The sequence below is a fragment of the Crocuta crocuta genome, unplaced genomic scaffold, assembly GCF_008692635.1.
Source record: "Crocuta crocuta isolate KB4526 unplaced genomic scaffold, BGI_CrCroc_1.0 scaffold217, whole genome shotgun sequence".
Classification (NCBI taxonomy): domain Eukaryota; kingdom Metazoa; phylum Chordata; class Mammalia; order Carnivora; family Hyaenidae; genus Crocuta; species Crocuta crocuta.
This window is the reverse complement of record NW_027532208.1, coordinates 2,915,214-2,936,949: the sequence shown is the minus strand read 5'-3', so window position 1 is coordinate 2,936,949 and position 21,736 is coordinate 2,915,214. Positions and strand designations below refer to the sequence as shown.

General features: G+C 55.1%; 1 protein-coding gene across 4 annotated transcripts in view; it reads right to left on the bottom strand.

Annotated features, from left to right (window-relative positions):
• The window catches only part of GTF2IRD1 (GTF2I repeat domain containing 1), a 104,973-nt gene that overhangs the window by 2,850 nt on the left and 80,387 nt on the right, over positions 1-21,736 (bottom strand). For all 4 annotated transcript variants that reach the window (XM_077777848.1, XM_077777845.1, XM_077777846.1 and 1 more), the window contains 3 exons: positions 3,466-3,543; positions 2,707-2,899; positions 788-825 (listed from right to left, as the gene is read on the bottom strand). In XM_077777848.1, the coding sequence (XP_077633974.1) occupies positions 788-825; positions 2,707-2,899; positions 3,466-3,543 (309 nt within the window). The remainder of the gene's footprint in view (positions 1-787; positions 826-2,706; positions 2,900-3,465; positions 3,544-21,736) is intronic.

Below are 21,736 nucleotides of genomic sequence, written 5' to 3'. Positions count from 1 at the left end.
CCTCTGAAGGATCATCTGCATCTCTGCTTTCAACCTAGGGACAGTTCCCAAGCCCATCACCTCCTTGCCCGCGAATCTAGGGTCACGCCTGGCCCCTGTGATCGGCACAGGATAGAGGGGGCTTCTGGTGGGGCTGTGCCACCCTAGGCCGTGGAGTTCCAAGGGGACCTGGACCCACCTCGAATGGGGGCCAGGATGGGGGCCCATCAGTGTTCCCTCTGAGCCCTGGCCGGGGCCTGCGGTCAGATGGATTGTCCCGGCACCAGGCTCGCGGTGGCCACCAACTCCCCATGTGGCCCTGCCAAGCCCCCTTCCCTCTCTGGGCCTCAGTTTCCCAGCTGCACAATGTGGCTGGGACTAGATCGGTGCTTCTAAATCAGCGGCACGCCTCCCAGTCCCCCAGGGGGACCTGGTCCCCAGTCCTTTGGTGCGTCTTGTCAAGCAGAACCCTCATACCAGACTGTCTCCCAGCTTCCTGTGAACCCCAGGGTTCTAGGAGACAGTGGCTCTCCCTGCTGGTCACACTCATCGGCCCTCTCCTCCCCAGGTGGCTTCCGTGATCCCATGTGACACCCTCTCCTCCCGGGCCCAGCCTGCCCTCCTGGTCTCCAGCTGATCTGACACGCTCAGCCATGCTGTGGCAAGGGCCCCTGGGGACATACTGGGCAGGGAGCACAACATGCTCTCTACATGGCCAGCCACCCGCTGCAGGCCACCTGGACCAGATCTGCCCACAGACTCCGGTCCCCGAGAGGCAGAGAGGTGGCTCCATTGGCCTCCGCCTTACCTGGCACCTTGGCGTCATTGCAGATTTCTGCAAAAGGCCTGAAAACAAAAGAAACGAGGTGGCAGTTAGAAATGACCTTTCCCCTCGTCCTTCCCAGCTGCTCCCTGAAGGCGGGCGACCTCTCTCATGAGATGCCGCTGCCACCGCTGGAGAGCCAGGCAAGTGAGACCCAGATGAAGATGACGAGTGCCCCCCAGGGCAGGGTCCTGCCAGGCCAGTCGCCCCTCAGAGCCTGGAGTCCTTGTCTAGACACCGAGGGCGTTGCCTGAGCAAGGGATCGGGAACGTGCGCCTAGATTAATAGAAGTGAGTATTCGTCATGGTATTTGTTTTTATATCTCTTAGTTTTTAGCTTCTTGGTTGGTTATTTTATTTTTAGCGCTATTATTTTTTCTTTTTTTTTTTTTTCAAGAATTAAAAAAGTGTGGGGCGTCTGGGTGGCTCAGTCAGTTAAGCGTCTGACTTCAGCTCAGGTCATGATCTCACGGTTCGTGGGCTCAAGCCCCACGTCAGGCTCTGTGCTGACAGCTCGGAGCCCAGAGCCTGCTTTGGATTCTGTGTCTTCCTTTCACTTTGCCCCTCCTCTGCTCACACTGTCTCTCTCAAAAATAAATTATAAACATTGAACAAAATTTTAACAAATCAAAACTAAAAACAACTATAAGGACCTATGGTAAAATACGGACAGTAGTTATCTCCGGATGATGGGAGTACTAAATAACCATGTTTTCTAAATAACTGAAATGGGTAAAAATTAACGGTATAGTCAGAAAAAATCAAATTTAAGTTTTAAAAATAAATGAACGGTTGTGAATGCGGAGGCTGTGTTTCCACAGGAAAGGGTTGGAATTGGGACACCTGGTGGTCTGTGCCCCTGTCCCCCTAAATTCTTATGTGGGACCCAAATCCCCAGTGTGATGGCATTAGAAGGCAGGGTCTTTGGGAGCACTGAGGTCACGAGGGGGAAGCCCTCAGGAATGGGGTTGGTGCCTTAATAAAACAGGCCCCAGAGAGCTCCCTTCCCCTCTTCCAGCATGTGAGGACACGTGTGAGGGCACAGGGAGAAGACGGTTACCTAGAAACTAGGAAGTAGGTCCTCACCAGACCCTGAATCTGCTACCACCTTGATCCTGGACTTCCCAGCCTCCAGAACTGTAAGAAGTAAACATCTGTTGCTTATNGCTCTGAGCTAGCTGTCAGCACAGAGCCCGATGTGGGGATCGATCCCACAAACTGCGAGATCATGACCTGAGCCGAAGTCAGACGCTCAACCGACTGAGCCACCTGGGTGCCCCTCAGTTTCCTCATCTTTAAGATGAGGGTGTTGGGGCACCCGGGTGGCTCAGTCGGTTAAGCATCTGACTCCTGGTTTTGGCTCAGATCACGATTCCATGCAAATCGAGTCCCACACTGGGCTCTGTGCTGTCTGCACAGCGCCTGTTTGGGACTCTTCTCTCCCTCTTTCTCTCTCTCAAAATAAATAAATAAATTTAAAAGGAAAAAAGAAGGGGCGCCTGGGTGGCTTAGTCGGTTAAGTGTCCGACTTTCGCTTGGGTCATGATCTCGCGGTTCGTGGGTTCGAGCCCCGCGTCGGGCTCTGTGCTGACTGCCAGCTCAGAGCCTGGAGCCTGTTTCAGTCTGTGACTCCTTCTCTCTCTGACTCTCCCCTGCTCACGCTGTCTCTCTCTCTCTCTCCTAGAAATAAATAAAACATTAAAAAAATAAAATAAAAATAAAAGGAAAAAAGAAGATGAGAGCCCGTCTCCTGGATTCTGTGCAGGTGAGAAGCACCTGTCTGTCTGTCTGTCTGTCTGTCTGTCTGTCTGTGGGCTCCTGGCCGGGCCTGCTTGGGGGGTTTCCCCACCGGATCCCAGGAGGCCCTTCTCCCATGGCTGTGGCCTGGCTGCCGGGAGCACTCACTGCAGCTGGTTGATGATGACCATGCGGACATGCTCCCGGGCCTTGAGGATCTTCTCCAGCCGGTGGATGTCGTACGTGTTGGGGTTCCGGAAAGGGATGTCGTCGGGCAGGCCTGTGACCTCGACGGCATCGGGGCTGTCCCGGATCAGTTTGTAAGGGACCAGCACAGGCCGGTTCAGGCCCAGGGCCTCACCTAGAAGACAGGGCAGGTCAGCGCAAGGGGGAGGTATCCCCTTTTAGGGGCTGAGCCCTCTAGGGAGGGGGCTGGATGCCACTGTGCTAGAGAGTTTAAACATTGATACACAACTTGTTTCTTTGTTTTTTTAATCCTTTAAACATCGATACACATACTTGTTTCTTTGTTTTTTAATCCTAGCACAAAACTAAAAGTCCAATACCGGGTGCTGACAATAAAATGTAGTTTCGGGGCGTCTGGGTGGTTCAGTCGGTAGAGTGGCCGACTCTTGATTTTGGCTCATGTCATGATCTCATGGTCAGTGAGTGGGAGCCCGGTGTCGGGCTCTGCGCAGACAGCGTGGAGCCTGCTTGGGATCCTCTCTCTTTCCCTCTCTCTGCTCCTCCCCTGCTCATGCTCGAGCTCACTTATTCTCTCCCTCTCTCTCCTCTCTCTCTTGGAGGGATCAGCTCTCGGTGGCCATGTGCAGGGGGCCAGGCTGGCTGTATAGGGAGGAGGGGCTGCCAGGGAAGGGGGGCCCCACAGACCCCTACCCCCGCGGGCCCTGCTCCCGACGCACTGACCGTATTTCTCATTGAAGAGCTCCTTCACCTGCTCACGGAGGATCACCTTCTCCCCTAGTCTGTTGGCGTCATCTTCATCTACAAGAGGAAGACATGGGGCTGTGAAGGGCGGCACGGGTGGGCCCTGGATGGGCTCCTGTGTGGCATCCCAGACCCTCACCTGCTGGGGCTCTCGAGCCAGGCCCCGCCCACCGAGTTCAGTATGAGGCAGCCTGTTCCTGGCCTCATTGCCTATATATCCATCCACCCCACCCTCAGTGAACAGCTTCCTGTGGTCGCGTCAGGCATGGGGAGGCAGTGAACCTCCCTGGAGGAACTCAAAGCCTAGTGGGGGTGGTACACACTCACAGCCCCACCCACAAATGCGACAAGAGGCACAGGGTGGGAGTTGGGGTACTCACTGCCCCCGACCCCTGTCTGCAAGTCCAGGGAGGCCCAACAGATCCTGAGTCCAAGGCTTGGAGGGAGACAGGCACGATGTGGGAGCATGGGGGCACACACTCCCCCTACCCAGGGCCCAGGGCAGCCCTTCTTGGGCACCTGCTGTTGGACTCTCGGCTCCCATCGCCCCTGTCCTTGGTCTAAAGGAGCAGCGGGTCAGATGAGCCCAGAGACAGGGCCTGGGCTGCGCAGAGGGCCGTGAGGAGTGGGGGAGAGGAAGGGTGTGGGTGGGCTGGAAAGGTCCTGGGGCAGAGCAGCCTGCCAGCTTGTGCCCCGAGGCCGGGGCGGGGCTAGAGTTTCCAGACAGGGTGCTCCAGAGTCTCTCGGGCTGGTGTGTGTGTGTGTGTGTGTGTGTGCGTGTGTGTGCGTGTGTGCGCGCGCGCGCGCGCGCCAGGGCCCGGGAAATGTGGGGCAGAGCAGACAAAATGGGCTCATGGAGGAAAACAACTCCTGTTTTCATCTGGAAAATTTCACAGAACAATGTTCCACTTAGGAGGCCAACCCAGCACCTGCAGCTGGTGTGCACCTGGCTCTGCACCCCCCGCCCTCCGCTCCCCACCCTGGCCTGGGGGGGGCGGGGCGCCCACATGGCCTGGCACTGCTTGATGCCCCTTCTTCTCAGGGGCCTCCCGATTGCCAGCTGTGCCTTGTGTGGTGGCCGTCATGGCCACGGTCATGGCCACGCTCCTGACTCTGGAACTAGACCTGCCATATCCTGGAGTTCCCGCACACGTCTCTCTAGCCACAACTAACTGGCCCCCCGGGTGCCCCTGACACGCTGCAGTAGTCAGCCCCCCAGAGAACGTCCCCCTCCTGTGTCCCCATCTCCAGGAGCGATGGCCCCATCTGTCACACCAAGACCGAACCCAGCCCCACTTAGAGCCTCCTTCCTCCCACATTCCCCAACATGGCTCTTCTAGATGGTCTTCAGGACCCCACACTGGCAAGAATCGACCTGATCCTTCTCCAGGTCCTGAGTGGACAACCTGGCCGAGTCCTGGGCCCAAGGGCCACCCACAGCCTGCAGGGAGGCTGCAGGTGCTTCCCATCTGTCCCCTGGCCACTGGGGATTCCTGTGGTGGCCAGGATTCTGCACAGGACAGGGAAGGATGGGTGTTCGACACTCTGCTGGCAGCCTGCCTGGACATGATCACAGCCACCCCTCGCCACAGCTAAGGACACAGAGGCTCAGACAGGTTAAGTAACTTCCCAAGGCCGCACAGCTTCTAAGGGCCAGCAATAGTCCATCTGTCTGACCAAGAGCCCTGGGTTCCCTGAAATCTGTTTCCCTCTCTGCAGAAAGAAGGGTTGACCGTTAGGGTGTTTCCTCTAAATCTCCCGTCTTATCAGCTCACAATCCCATCTGGGGCCGGGGGCAGGGCAGACACAGCTGGCTGGATTGAAAGGGAGCGCAGGGCACCTCAAAGACGAGCCCAGTAAGCTGGGGTCCTGTGGCTGTGGCCATCTCTGGTGCATACAGGTGTCTCACCTACCCTGCCTCGGCCTCAAGTCTCCAATGGCTACGTGGGTGGAGAGAGACACACACAGGACAGGCCTGAGCCTCACATGGCCCTTACCCTGACAGAGGCCACGCCATCTCCCGGAAGGGCACAGAACCTGAAGCCACAAACCTGGACTTCTGGCAACCCTGGCATGTCGGGGTCATGTGCTGTCCCCTCTCGGTGTTTCTGCTCAGTCTCGACGAGTATTTGTCTTGGACAAATATTTCACAAGCACCATCCCGTCTGGGTGTGGGGCTGCCCCTGGGCATCTAGCAGCCTACAGAAAACAGCCCTGGTCCCAGGCAGGGATGGTAAAGGAAGCTCGGTGACCCACTGGCCTTGATCACTATTGGTGCAGGGCTTGTGGGACCACACGGGGAAATCCTAACCCCGCTGAGAATCAGGGAGGGCTTCACAGAGGTGGTGACCACCGCACCTCCCAAGGCCGCTTGGGCTGCAGCCTCATGTGTGTGCTGGGGCTCTAGGCTTCTTGTGAGTGCTTAGTGCACATGAGTGCTTGGCGGGGAGAGCACCCCCAAACCAGGCTGCGGCTAACAGGGAAGAGCGACACCAGGGGTTAGCCAAGAGGAGGCACACTCGGGTCCTGGGCAGAAACCGGAAATGGTGGGGCCAGTGAAATGACAGGGCAGTGAGACCTGGGCCGTCTGGGGGGCGCTGGTGGCACTGGGAAGTGTCCCGGATGCCTCTGGACATGGTGGGACCCCACTTCTGCCGTGTAACAACCACATCCTGTGTGCACACCCCCAGGCCCAATTCTCAGCTTGGCGCCAGGCCTCAGCAAGGGTGCCCCTTGGCTTCTCCCACCTCTTTGTTCTTATTATTTTCATTACAATTTATTATTAATATATTATTAATTACAAATTATATTAATTTATTGCTTTAAATATTTTATTTTCAATTTTGGGGGGAGCAGGGAGAGGGAGACAGGGGATCTGAAGCAGGCTCCATGCGGACAGCACAGGGCCCGACGCGGGGCTTGAACTCTCAAACTGAGAGATGATGACCTGAGCCGAAGTCTGGTGCTTAACTGACTGAGCCACCCAGGCACCTTTGGTTTTTTTGTTTTGTTTTGTTTTTTAAAAATATATTTTTGGGGGGTTATCTGGATGGCTTAGTCAGTTGAGCTTCTGACTCTTGATCTCCGCTCAGGTCTTGATCTCAGGGTTGTGAGTTCAAGCCCCACCCTGGGCGTGGAGCCTACAACAAAAAAATACTTGTTTTCATTTAATTTGGTGGAAGGGAGTTCCATTTTTCTTAAAGGATACAAATTTGAATGAAACAAGGGAGGGCGTTCCTGCCCTTCTGGGTGCTCAGAGGAATGGGAGGGGGCTGCCAAGGTGAACCACAGGAGGAGACGCCCCTGCTCCAGCCCTGGGGGTGGGGGTGAGGGGCGGGGAAGCCATGCTCCCTGCTGGCCTGCTTGGCCCAGCGGACCAGCCCAGTAGCTCTCCGGGTAGGCCTCGGGTAGGTCCCGAGATCGCTTCCTGACAGCCAGGCTCCTGCCACCCCGGGCATATGCTCACCATCTGGAGAGGGCGCGGCGGGTCACCAGGGACTTCCCCAAGAGCTGCCGTGGGAGCAGGGACCTGTCACTCCCAGTCTGGTCTGCTTGTGGACAGAACAAAGACCAGGAAACTGCCTCAGAGAACACAGGGTGGGGCGGAGAACACAGTCACCAGGGCCAGAAACCCAGAGGTCCGGGAGTTCAGACTGTTGACTGACACCCGACTGCTTGGGTTCAAATCCTGCCTTTGGTACTATTAGCTCGTGACCTTGAACAATTCTCTGAACATCTGGATTTCTTGTGTCGCTACCACAACAGGGGAAACCGTGTGGAGCTGCCCTGAGAATGAAGTAGGGGCACGATGCCCGGGCCCGGCACGGCCCGCGGGCTGGTTTTACTGTTCGGAAGCCTGAGCCAGCAGAGCTATGCTATGGGGACCTGCCTGAGCTCCCCCAAGCCCAGGCTGGCTATCAAAGACACCGATGGCTGCAAATAATTCCAGAAAGTTCTCCAGTTGGAGATGTCACAGGTGGAGTGTGTGCGCTCAATGTACCTGCTTGAGGGGGCGCCTGGGTGGCTCCGTCGGTTGAGCATCCCGGTTCATGAGTAAAGGGCCCTGCATCGGGCTCTGTGCTGACAGTGCAGAGCATGCTTGCAATTCTCTCCTTCTTTGTCTCCCTCCCCCCAAACACATAAGTAAATAAACAAACATTTAAAAATATATACCTGATTATGCCTGTATGCAGCAGGGAGGAAGAGGGTCCCCAGGCTGGTGATGGTGGTGGGGGGCGGGGTGTCCCTGCCTCAGCAGACTGTGAACCAATCTTTTTATTTTATTTTTTTTGTCTTTGAGACAGAGCGTGTGTGGGGGAGGGGCAGAGAGAGGGAGATACAGAATCTGAAACAGGCTCCAGGCTCTGAGCTGTCAGCACACAACCCAACATGGGGCTCCAACCCACGAACCTCGAGATCATGACCTGAGCCGAAGTCTGACGCTTAACCGACCGAGCCACCCATGCGCCCCAAGGCAATCTTGATTCTACCCCTAATGTGATGTGTTTGGAAAGTCACTCAACCTCTCTGCACCTATTTCCACATAGCTCAGATGGGCATCCCTGCCTGCCCGGAGGGTCCAGCGGTATCACATATAAAAACGTTTAAGGCCTCGCACCATCAGAGTCAGGTTGTGGCTGACATTACTAGTAGATCAATGTTTCTTTCTTTCTAATTTTTTAAAATGTTTTATTTATTCTTAAGAGAGAGAGACACACAGAGCATGAGTGGGTAAGGGGCAGAGCGAGAGAGAGGGACACACAGAATCCGAAGCAGCTACAGGCTCTGAGCTGCCAGCACAGAGCCTGATGCAGGCCTTGAACTCACAAGCCCTGAGATCATGACCTGAGCTGAAGTTGGACGCCCAACCGACTGAGCCCCCCAGGCACCCCAACAGATCAATGTTTCAATTATCCTGCAGTCTCAGGGAATTAAACTTTACATAAGTGGTTTTCCCAGATAATGGATGTTTATTTTCTTAAGTCCCCTGGCTTGGCTGTACCCATCAGGGGCAAGCCGGTGGGGGCGGGGCAGGGAGGAGGCGGGGTCCCCTTGGGGGTCTGTCAGGCCAGAAAGTGCTAATGCACCAGCCCAGCAGCAGAGCGTCCCCTGGGGGCATTTCTGCCCCCTCTTCCGGCTCATTCCAGAGCTTACTGGCCTCCTCTCCCTCCCTCCCGTCTGCCCCAGGAGCTCTCATCTGGTCTTTCTAATCTGCCGTCTGTTAGCCGGAGGATTAACTGAATTTTGCCTGAGGGAAGAAAGCAGCCAAGCTTATTAAATCACAGCCAGGCTCTGTACACAACTCTAAAGCAGTCGGCTCGGGGCAAAGTGCAAGAACACTTAAACGGCTGTGTCCTCTCTCTACTAGTTTGTGGTCCGAGGCCCAGACTAGTGACTGTAAACAGTCAATCCTGATCCCAAGAGGGCAATGAGGAGGGGCCCGCAGCAAGGGGGGGCAGACAGGAGGTGGGGAGCAAGGGAGAACGATTTCCCCTTCCCTCCTCCTAGCTCTTCTGCGGGACCCTCCTTTCTGCCAGGCCCGGGCTCTGGGCTGGGCGATCCCAGGCCGACTCCAGAGAACAGAGGGCACCTTGGCCACGGGAGTGGGGGGAGGGGGGGCACCTTGGCCGGTGCCTCGCACGTCCCCCATCCGCCGGGATGGGGGGTGGGGTCAGGCTCCTGATCTCACACACGCAAGAGGAATTGTTTCCCCGTGTGAAAGGAAACAGGTTCAAGGGCGCCAATGGCACTCGTCTTCACAGGAAAACCACGGAAGCAGCCCAGGTGGCCTAGGAGAGCAGAGCAGGTGAATCCATCGTGGTGCAGGCACCCGACGGACTCCCACGGAGCAGTGAAAACAAAGGAGCACAGCCTCACATTTCAGGGTTCTGTTACATAAGGTCAAGTGAAAAGAGCAAGTCCAGACTTGATACATGAGAACATGCCTCGCTTATAAAAGCGAAAAGCAAGCGAGATGAAACAATTTTGGTTTAGGCAAATGTTGCATGCAAGGAAGCCATCTATGAAGTCACTTTGTGGGGGGCACCTGGGTGGCTCCGTCGGTTAAACATCCGATTCTGGCTCAAGTCATGATCTTATTTATAGTTTGTGAGTTCAAGCCCCGCGTTAGGCTCTGTGCTGACAGCTCAGAGCCTGGAGCCTACTTCAGATTCTGTGTGTGTGTGCGCGTGGGCGTGTCTGTCTCTCTCTCTCTCTCTCTCTCCACCCCTTCTCCACTTGCACTCTGTGTCTCTCTCAAAAACAAATATTTAAAAAAACTATTTAAAAAATCGACTTGTGGGGCGCTTGGGTGGCTCAGTCAGTTGGGCACCTGACTTCGGCTCAGGTTATGATCTCACGGTTCGTGGGTTCGAGCCACGCGTCAGGCTCTGTGCTGACAGTTCAGAGCCTGGATCCTGTTTCAGATTCTGTATCTCCCTCTCTCTCTGACCTTCCCCTGCTCACGCTGTCTCTCTCTCTCTCTCTCTCAGAAATAAATAAAACATTAAAAAAAATGAAAAAAGTCGACTTGTGAGCAATAACTGTATCATGAGGAAGAAGAGCCACAAAAGATATTTTTGGGGAATTTGAATACGGAGTGTATAGTAAATGATAGGGAGTTATTACACTTCCAAGTGTTGTAACAGCACCGTGGATGTGTAAAAGAACATTCTGAGATGTGGGAGGCATGTGCTGTATTTAGGCACAAACGAGTCAAGATGTCTGCAACTCTTTTCGAGTGGAGAAAGAAACAGAGACAGACATAATTGGGGCAGGGTCTCGGGGGAGAAGAGGGAGGAAGGAAGGGAAGGAAACATGGCAAAATGTTAAGAAATACTGAATCCAGAGAAAGGATATACTATTATAATACACTCATTACACTATTCTTTCTCTTTTTTTCCACGCATTTTTGAAACTTTAGAGGAAATAACAAGAGAACGACAAACACAGGCACACCCCGGAGATACTGTGGGTTCTGTTCCAGACTACTGCAATCAAACAAGTCAAACGAACGTTTGGTTTCCTAGTGCATACAAACCTTATGTTTACACTATACCGTAGTCTATGAAGTGTGCAATAATAGCATTAGCTCTAAAAAAACCAATGGACACGCCTTAATTAAAAAATATTTTAGGAGCGCCTGGGTGGCTCAGTCGGCTTAGTGTCTGACTTCAGCTCAGGTCACGATCTCATGGTTCGTGGGTTTGAACCCTGTGTTGGATTTTGCATGGATGGCGTGGAGCCTGCTTTTTAATTTTTTTTATTTCAAAGAATTTTTTTATGTTTATTTATTTTTGAGAGAGTGACAGAGCGTGAGCAGGGGAGGGACAGAGAGAGAGGGAGACACGGTATCTGGAGCAGGCTCCAGGCTCTGAGCTGTTAGCAAAGCCTGACTCAGGGCTTGAAACCATAAGCCATGTGACCACAACCTGAGCTGAAGTCGGACACTTAACTGAGTCACTCAGGTGCCTTGAGNTCTGCCCGTCCCCTGCTCACCCTCTCCCTCTCTCAAAAATAAACATTAAAAAGATTTTTTAAATTAGTTTAAAAAATACTTTACTGTTTTATAGTCCCCTTTTTTTCCTTCAGTGCAAAAAAGGAGGTTTTACTAAAGCACAGGGACAGGAAAGCACAGGGACAGGATTCATGGGCAAAAAGAGCTTTTTTTTTTTTTTTAAGGAATCCCCACACCCAACATGGGGCTTGAACTCACAACTCCAAGATCAAGAGCTGCACACTCCACCAACGGAACCAGCCAGGTGCCTCAAAGACTTTACTGCTAAAAACCACTAACCATCCTCTGAGCTTCCAGCAAGCCATCACCACTGATGACAGATCACCACAGCAAAGGTAATAAAGAAAACGTCTGAAATACCACATGAATGACCAAAATGTGACACAGAGACACAATGTGAGCAAATGCCATTGGAAGGAGGGTGCTGACGAACTTGCCTGACATGGGGCTGCCCCAAACCGTCAATGTGCAAAATGTGCAGTTTCTGCAAAGTGCAATAAAATAAGGCGTGACTGTATACAGTCGTTCCCCCCGCCCGATCCTTGGGGGTTACTTTCCAGGCCCCCCAGTGCCTGCCTGAAACCGTGGATAGTACTGAACCTTGTATACTTGAGAGGTTCTTCCCTATACACACATACCTATTATACAGTTTAATTAATTAATTATTTACCATTTATTTACTTCTGAAGACAGAGTGTGAGCAGGGGAGGGACACAGAGAGAGGGAGTCACAGAATTCAAAGTAGGCTGCAGGCTCTGAGCTGGCTGTCAGCACAGAGCCCGATGCGGGGCTCGAACTCATGAACTGCGAGATCATGATCTGAGCAGAAGTCAGATGCTTAACCGACTGAGCGACCCAGGCACCCCGATAAAGTTTAATTTATAAATGAGGCACAGTAAGAGGTGAACAATAATGATAAAATAGAACTGCAACAATATACTCAACAAAAGTCGTGTGAATGTGCTCTCTCACCCTATTTTAGGGCACTGTACTCCCCCTTCCTGCGAGGATGTGAGATGATAAAATGCCTCTGCAGGAAGAGGAGGTGAGATGAGTGATGGAGGCACTATGATGTGGCGTGGGGCTACTATAGACCATCTGACGATCTATCAGGACAGTCCTCTGTTTCTGGACCACAGCTGACCGCGGGTGGCCCAAATGTGGAAAATGAAATCGCGGATAAGGGGGGACGGCTGTATTTGTTCTGGGGAGAGAGGAAGGCAGGATGAGGGGGCAGGGGGGGCATGTTACTGGTGCTGTTCGAATCCTTGGCTGGTGGTGGGCTCATGAGGTTCACTGTAGTATTTATTAACAAGTAGACACATCAGCAGGAACACGAATGAAAATGCAAACAAATGAGTGCTATGTGCAATGTCGTATCCTAAACTGGATTCGGGGACATAAGAAACAGTGGAGAAACTCATGAAATCTAAATATAAAGCTTACAGTTTAGTTAATTGTACTGTACAGATCAATGTGAATTTCTTAGTTTTGACGAAGGTACGTGGGGGGCGCCTAGGTGGCTCAGGCGGTTGGGTGTCTGACTCTGGATTTCAGCTCAGGTCATGATCTCACGGTTCGTGGGATGGAGCCCCACGTCGGACTCTGTGCTGACAGTTAGCTCAGAGCCTGGAGCCTGCTTCAGATTCTGTGTCTCCCTCTCTCTCTGCCCCTCCCCTGCTCACACTGTCTCTCTCTCAGAAATAAATTAAAACAAAACATTAAAAATGTAAAAAAAAAATAATAAATTAATTCAAGTAAAAAAAGATGCCCTCCTGCAGGTCTACGGCTTGAACCTATCAGCCAGGCTTAGCAGAGAGAGAACCGAGTTTTCTCACGGGGGTTCATCAGGACAGGCAATCCTGGGGCCATTGGGCCCCTGCGGAGGGAAGTCACATCCTTCTCTCCTGTACCTTCCTCTGACTTCCCAGCCGCACCGACGGGGCGGGGACAGCGCTGACCCAAGGCCAGCCACACCCCAGGCTGAACTGTGGCCACGCCCAGCCAGGCCCGGAAGGCCATGCACGCCTTAGTGCCTAATGAGCAGGACAAGAGGCTCTTTCCTCCTGGGAAAGGCAGATTTGGGCAGTTGAGGCACAGGCAGGGGCTCAGAGAAACACCCGGGGGCGGGGGGCCGATTTCGAGGACACACTCCGAGGCTGATACAACAGCAGCCCAATCTACAGCCAGACATGAGGCCGCTCGCTCCCTGTTGGCGGAGTCTGTTTTCATAGGTCTGCTTGTGATTGAAACCCCAGTGCCTACGATTATGCCCCAAACCACAGATACTCAGTAAAGACTTGCTAGAGAACTCAGGCTCTTGCGTGCCGGGTACTGTTCCTTAGAGCTTTGCATGGATTCGTTCGCTTAAGCCTTCCAACAACCCTCTGTGAGTACATCCATTTTACAGATGCAGAAACTGAGGCACAGAGAGGAAGCAAGTTGGCCCGGGGGACATGGCAAGTGCGTGGGCGCTGGGATTTACCCAGACTTCTGTGTCCAAACGCTAGGCTTATGATCATGCTGACTCCTTCTTAGAACCTGGTTTCTAAACGTCGGGGGGTGGGGAGCGGGGAGAGCGGGTCCTTGTACACTGTCCACACTGCCGTCCTTTCTCTGCATTGCTGCACCTGCAACCCCCACACCCATGTTTCCACCTGCTGCCTGGAGCACCTCCAACTCTGCACACCCCCAAACAGCCTCGCAGCCGTCCCTCCTCTCGGGGCTTCAGGCCCCCGCCTTCCACCTGCTTGCTCAAACCTGGGCTGCCTCTAACCCCACAGCAGGCTGAACAGCGGCCCCAGGCTGTCCACGTCCCTGGCCCCCAGAGCCCGTGACTCTGTTCCTTTATGTGGCAGGAGACACTGGCTGCTGTGATTGAGGTAAAGCTCTTGAGGTGGGGAGGGTATCCTGCATTATTCGTAAGCACAAGAGACCTTATAAGGAGGTAGGAAGGTCAAAGGCAGGAGCTGGGCCAAGAGGGGCCCTGAAGCTGCAGGAGGGGCCACAAGCTGAGGAATGCGGGCGGTTTCTAGAAGCTGGGAAAGAGGAGGCAGAGTTCTGCCCTCAGAGCCTGCTGATACCTGACCTGAGCCCTTTAAGACTCCTTTGGGGGTCGGGGGGTGGGGGCGGACGCCTGGGTGGCTCAGTCGGTTAAGCGGCCAGGCGACTCTTGGTTTCAGCTCAGGTCATGATCTCACTTACTGAGTTCGAGCCCCTCGTTGGGCTGTGCGCTGACAGCTCCGAGCCTCCTATAGTCCTCCAGAGGGGGCCACTGGGGAGCCATCACTGCTCAGGCCCTGACCTCATCTCTGGGCCCTGTGGAGTCTTCATGGCCACAAGGGGAGAAGGTTCTGCCCTGGGGAGAAACGGGGTTTTCCACCCCGCTCCGGGGCTGCCACCCCCTCCTGGTTCCCCTTAGTCTGGCCAAACTCCTTATCTCACTGACCCACAAAGGACGACTGAAGGGCACCAAGGGCCACAGCCCTGTGACTCGCCTCCCTCCTGATGATGTTATTCTGTTGTAGGGCTTTAAATACTGGCAGCAAGCTTGTGACTCCCCAGCTGATACTTCAAGTTCAACTGCTCCTTTTGGATCCAGTGCATCCAAATGCTACTGGATGACACCCCAGACTCAACACGGCACAAACCAAGTGCCTGATACTCCACCCCCGCACCCCTCCCCACCCCTGCCGACTCCTTCTGCACCCGTCCCCTCTTGGCTACTTCTGAGGTCAAACAGGACTCCAGCAAATTCTGTTGGCTTTAGCTACCAACTAGGCCTGGAGCGGCTGACTTCCCACTGTCCTCACCACTCCCACCAGGGGCGCCACCCCTGGGTTGTGACTTCCACCTCCCTCTGTCTCTTCCTGCTTCCAGCCTGTCTGTCCTCACCCAGCAGCCAGAGGGACTCAGTTCAGTCCTAAATTGGATTCTGTCTCTCCCCTGCTCAGAGAGCAGGCCCCAGTGAACTGGCTCACAGTGAACTGAGCAGAAGTCGATGTTCTCATCCAGCCTCTCATCATCTGCCGCCTCTCCCCACTTCCACCCTCATCTCCTACCTTATTCCTCCGGCACCCTGGCAGGTGACCCCAGGGCCTTTGCAATTTTCCTCTCTGCCTGCGCTGCTCTTCCCTAGGCCCCTGGCCCATGACAGCCTGCTCTGAGTATTACTCAAAGGCCCTCCCTGACCACCACCTCGCTCATGTCATAACCCCCTAAAAATAAACACCACCTCTCCCATCTGCTTCCCTGCTTCTCCTGAGCAAGCATCGAATGTACTTTACATTTTGTGCGTTATTCTCTGCATCCACACCAGAAGGTCAGCTCCATGAGGCAGGGCTTTTTTTTTTTTTTTTTTTACTTGGTGTTGCTCAAAAGCCTAGCACCAGCCCACAGACACCCTGGAACCGTTCACGGACAAAGTAATACATCTGGGCTCCCAAAGGGGACTGTCGTGGTCCCCCGTGCCTGGGGTCTTCAGAAGGTTAGGGCTGCATGTCCCCTACCCCCACCTCCCACCAGGAGGCCTCTTGTCACCGGACCCCTCCCCAGGAGGTTGGAAAGATGGAGCCCACCCAGTCAACCATACGCGGGGAGCTTAGTGCCTCGCCCCCACTCTCGTGGCTCAAAGATGCATTTATCAGCCAGCGAGAAACTTCTGTTCGCTTGTGGTGCCCGTTGATCCTTCGAGCCCATGTGCTTCCAGCCCAAATAAAGGTGCTGGTTGTTCCTGTGAGCTCAGGTGGTCCCAGCCACGAAACTGGTTTCAGTGTGGTTCTCTGGAATGCTGCAGAAGGGTCCAAAGCACCACCCCCACTGCTCCCTTCTGTCGATCCCTAAGTCTAAGGACCTCTGGGAACCGTGGGGTCCCCCTCGCTAACTGGCAGGGCTCGGCGGGGACCACTAGCCAAGCCAGGGGCAGGATGGTGCTGCAGGGACCCAGCTGGGTGCCCGCAGGCCTCCAGAGGTGACCGCGTTCAGCCGCCCACCATGTGGCCCTGCCTGGAAGAAAGGAGGCAGGGTGCCACGGCTGGGCCCGCAGCCACGCATCTGCCCGCAGGGGCCCCCCCGCGCCCCGCCCCGCAGATGCCAGAGCTTCCAGGGAAAGCAGAAGGGAGATCGTTACTGGAGCCTAATTAACAAAGAAAAGCAGAGATAATTAAGTGGAGAAACATGTGGCTGGCGCTGGAGACGTGATATCTTTAGAAACTCGAGAAAGGATGGTTTTATTTTGAGCTCTTAAGAGCTGACAGCATTGGAAGGGTGGGGAGGGGGCGGGGCCAGAGGAAATGACCCTCGGAGCTGGAGCTGGTGTCCCTTCTCTGTGTGACCTGGAGGTCCAGAGACTGGAAGTTAACTTGTCCAAGATCATGCAGCTCAGAAGGGGTGGAACCTTCCTGAGGGCCCAGAAGGGGACTTGTCACTGCCCCTGCTTACTAGTCTCCTTCCCCCCCATCCTGTGCTGAGATCAACCCCTGCTGGCATCCAGGCCCCCCTCATCCAGGAAGCCATCCACACAGCACCTGCTGAGTGACAGGAGACCCCACAGAGAGACCTAGCAGGGGCCCTGGAGGGGTGGGGACAATGAGAAGCAATGCCATTCCCTGCCCGGTCCCCCCTGCCACCCCCTGCCAACAGGACCTCAGCCCTCTGCTTGAGAGGCCCCACACCCACTGCCGAGCTTCTCAAACAGGGCCTCAGGCCGTGCTGGGGAAGCAAAGCGGGTGAAGCGCGATTATTTTCCTCAGCAGAATCTTACCGAACACAGTTCCTTAATTTAAAACTAATTTTGAGGGGCGCCTGGGTGGCTCAGTCAGTGAAGCGTCTGATTCTTGATTTCGGCTCAGGTCACGATCTGAGGGTTTGTAGGTTTGAGCCCCTCGTCAGGCTCTGGGCTGACAGCCTGCTTGGGATTCTCCGTTCCCTTCTCTCTCTATCCCTCCCCTGCTCATGCTCTTTCTCTCTCTCCTTCTCGAAAACAAAACAAAACAAAACAAAATCCCACTAATTTTCAGTGGAGAATTTAGGGTGCAGTCTCAGGGACTTCTGAGATAAAGCTGCCCCCCTGCCCCGAACTTCGGCTCTGCCCCCAGGGGTGCTCTGGCACCCGCCCCAGGGACCTCAGTGGGAGAGCCTGCCAAGGCTGGGTCTGCAGGGTTGAGGCCACACTGCAAAGCCAGCCCTCGAGGCCCTCCCCGCTCCGCTTGGCCGGCCTCTCTGCCTCGTCACCTGCCGCACACGACTCCCATCCCTGTCCCGGAGGGCCCTGGTGTGGCACCTTCCCGCTTCACAAGTAGAGAAGCTGAGGCCCAGGCAGGCAAAGCTGACTTGCTGGAGTCACAGCAGAGCTCGGCAGCTCTGCTCTGTCACCGGGACCCAGAGCCCCTGCTCTGGGGGTGGGCACTGGGTGGGGGGCACACCTGCTTCTCAGCCCCTGGCTGCTCATGGGAGAGTTCCCTGGAGCTGGGGTCGGGGGAGAACCAGAGGAGGGCGCGGGCCTGGGTCCTCAGGGAACCGGGGTGCTCACCCAGGAGGGAGCCAGGGGCCGGGGGCCGGTTTTGTACCCGGCTAGGGGTTACCGTGTGGTTTCCAAACACCGGAGTGGGGCTCTGGGGGAGCCCGGGAGCTGGGAGGCCCCAGGAAGCGTGGAGTGGAGGTGGGTGAGGAGGGCCCTCTGCGCCCTTCCAGGGTCTAAATGCCAGGACTTCCCTTTCTCCAGGCTGGCAGGAGCAGCTCACGCCCAGGCAGGTCCAGCTGGGAAAGCCAGTCTGCCCTCCCCAGCAGCACACCCGTGGGAAGTAGTCTCTCTGCTGAGTGGCTGCTCAACTGCCACTCAAATGCCTCCAGTGACAGGGAACTCACTACCCAACAATTTTTTTTTTTGACACTGCTATTCGAGAAAAGTTCTAGAATGTTATTTTCTTGACCTCTCTGGTGTTGCCCAGAAGGACCCTGCTCTCAGCTCTTCCTACCAGCAAATTCCTCCGCCTCTTTTCCCTGGGCTCCACCTCCCTCTCTTCACAGGCTCTCTTCCTTCGAGGCCCTTTAGAAGTCAGTACGCCCCATGGGCCCTCTCTGCTAACTGCCTCCCTCATACAGATCGTGCCCGGCCCCATCGCCAGCCGGCTCTAAAGCACCTATCGGGTCCCACCAAGCGCCCATTTGCGCCTGAATGTCTCACGGGCCCAAAGACCCAGCCTCAGGCATAGGTACCTCCATCATCATCATCATCATCGTCATCATCATCATCATCATCATCGCCCTTCTGGAACTTTCCACCTGTCCTCCCTCCCACATGGCTGCCACCTCTAGATCCCAGCATCACCCCTCTCTGGGTCCAGCAGCCAGCCCCCTGGGGTCAGCCTCCGCAACCCTCCCTGGCTCAGGTGCTCCTGGTTTGCCTTCTCCAATCCACCCCTGGTGGGTGGAAGCGTGGTTACCATGGTAACTGTAAGACAATGCACCTCGGATCCTATCATTTCACTGAAAACAAAAACAAAAACAAAAACAAAACCCGAAAGGCCTCCGATGCTACAAGATAAAGCTTGGGTCACCAGCAAAGTTTGGGTCCAGGCCTTTTATAATTCTGGCTTCAGTCTTTTACCCTCCTCCCACTGCCCCAAACCCCTGCGCAGGCTCCAGAAGGGCACAGGCCTGGGACCGACTCCGGCCCCGTGCTCACCCAGGCTGCCTCTCGCAGCCTCAGTGTGCTCAGCTGCGAAATGGGAATGACAACAGCATCTGCCTGGCAGGCTTGTAAACTGCACGTGCGGGCGCCCAGCAGACGTCAGACACAGGCACCTCCCAGCTCTCTGCCTCTGCGGGTGCCACCCCCTCGATCCGGAATTCCGGCTCCTTTGTCCACCTGGGGACCGTCAGCCCTCCAGGAAGGCCTTCCCTGGCTCCAGGTGGAGTAGCCTTGAGGCGAGGGACTAGGACTCCAAGGCGGGAAGGCTGGTGTTTGCCTGCAGGTGGCGCTGAACTCACGGATGGCGTCCAGAGTGGAGGACACCCACACTCTGCTCCCGTCCTATTTCCTGGGGATCAACCCACATGCAGACATGCCTTCCCAACCCTCGATCTGCCATCCTTCCTCAGGCCGCGTCTAAACCTCCTGGTCACCCACAGTGGCGGCCCCTCCACGCTGCCCACATCAGGATGGACGTGACCATCCCTTCCCAGCTAGCCCTTGCCTCTAGAACCTGACTCCACCAGTCTTTCCTCCCCACGGGGACCCAGAGCCCCAGCCCCCATCACCTCCCTGTCCCCCTGGGAGGAGTCGGCAGGGGCTCCCGCACAAGCTCTCAGCCCCCCTCTTCCCCATCCTGTTTGGGGGTAGGTGTGTCCCTCGCTCTTCTCTCCTCCTCCCCCCTTTCATTCACTTCTCTTAAAATCATGCTGTGACTATTCCTACCTCTAAACCCCACTCCAGCAGATCCGCCCCATCTCTCTTCTGGCCCTCAAGGGTCATCTGTCCCCGGCGCCACCCATTTCTCTGCTCTCTTGCCCCCCACCCCCCAGCTGCTACTCCACTCAGGTCCCCTCCCCGGAACTGCTCTTAACTGCACTGCCCTTGACATCTGGGGGTTGCTTCCCCACGGCCTAGTCTCAGGTCTCCCATACTCGACGTTGCATGCGGCATCTGGCCCAGGCGGTCACTCTCCAAGTTCCTCACTTGGCTTCTGGCCACCTGTCTCTCCTCATCTCTCCAACCCCTACGTGTGGGAGGGCCAGAGCTCCCCTTTTGACCCCTTCCAGTTGCCCACAGTCTCCCTGCTGTGATCTGGTTTCATGATTACATTACAGGCAAAATGGCTCCCACCTGCATATCTCCAGCAAGATCCTCTCTGGTTTGTAGATCTGCCTGTCCAACCCAGCCACGTGGATGTCACACTTGCCTGACACTCAGACCCTGACCCCTCTTGCCCTCTAGCTGCTCAGGACAAACAAATTCTTGTGCTCACACCCCATGCTCACTGTATCAGCAATCTTGTCAGCCCTACTTTCAGAGTATGTCCAGGGCCTCAGGGCCTTTGCACTGGCTGACTCCTCCCTCAGATGCTTCCACTGGGACTTCTACTCTCATTTCTTTCAGGCCTTAACTCCTGACGGCTTGTTTAAAATTGTCCTTCTGACAGTCCTGTGTTGTATGTCTCCGTGACACTTGTCACTATCAAATATGTTGCTATTTGTCCTTATTTACCTGTCTCCCTTGTTAGGAAAAAAAGCTCCACAAGGATAGATATTTTTTTGTCTATTTTGTTTTTCCAGATCTTGCTTGGTATATTTGTATGTGCATGTGTGTATGTGTGTATGGGTTTTTTCTCAAGCAATCTCTACGCCCAATGTAGGACTCAAACTCACAACCCTGAGATCAAGAGTTGCATCCTCTTCTGACTGAGGCAGCCAGGTGTCTCTTCCATATATTTTTGTTGTAGAAATAAACCCAAAGGATTAATTGTGAGCGTAAAGTGGGAGAGGCAGGATCAATGTTATAGATGCTGGTAGCCAGACGGGGGCAGCAAAGAGCCACCCAGTGGGGATGAAAGACTGGGGAGGCACAGGCACACGCTGTGTGACCTCAAGCAAGTTTCTTAGCCTCTCTGAACCTCAGTTTCCTCCAGGAAGATTAGTTATAGGGGGAGAGCACCTGTGGGAAGATGTGGGAAGGCTTTGTAATGGAGGTTAGGTGCCCACACTGGGGGACAGGCCAGTTATCGAACTATGATGCAGCCTGATGAGGGAATATCATAGGGCTTTTAAAAAATATCAGGAAATGCTTATGCTTTCAGAGCGCATATATACAAATCTATAGAAAGAACAACAGTGAGATGTAAAATTAACAAGCTTGGGGGAACATCTGGAAGAAATGCATCATCATAAAAACGAACACCAACTGGGCACTTAGATTTCTGCACTTGCCAAATTTCCACCACGAACACCTTATCTGCATCTCCCTTCAGGTCTTTATGACCGACTAGAACGTTCTGTGGTTACTACTACACCAGCTCCCTGGGCTGAGGGCCTCTCCTTCCTCTGCCACTACTGCTTCTTCCTGGCATTGCCTTGATCGGTCCCCTTTGCTGTCCTGGGTGCTCACGCCTGGGTTTGGGGAGAGTGCCTGCACTGGACGCTGCCGAGGGCACATGCGGGCTCACCCAGATCGGGCTCACCCAGATCCCCTCCACAGCAAACGTGGCCGCTGTGCTCTGTGGGGGCCCGACGACCTGTGGCCCCTGGCGCACATCTGCTCTGGAGAGCTGGGTGCCCGGGGCTTTGAGGGCAGAGTCCTAGGCTGTCCGCAGCCACCTGCCTCTCTGCCCTGCTTCCCTGCTTTAACTTGGCGCCCTGCAGGCAGGTGGGCGAGGTGAGGAGCAGCCCAGTGACTCACAGCAAGGATTCAGCAGCAGGGATCCCCGCTGGGCCTCACTCACTAGGGCTCCTGAGCCCTGGGTCACCCAGGCCCACCGAAGGCAGGGCTGGGCTCACTCTTGGACAAGAAGAGGGCCTGGCTCCTGGGTCCCCTACCAGACCCCCTTCAGCCAGCATCCCCACCCCCCAGGGGTCTGTGAAGCCCCTGGCCCACAGCTCTCTGGACTTCCTGAGCCTTCCTGAGGCTTCCCAAGCCTCGCGGCCCTGCACCCCCCTTCCCAAGCGTTGCGCCCCTGCACCCCCCTTCCCGAACCTCGCGTCCCTGCTCCCCCCCTTCCCGAGCCTCGCGCCCCTGCTCCC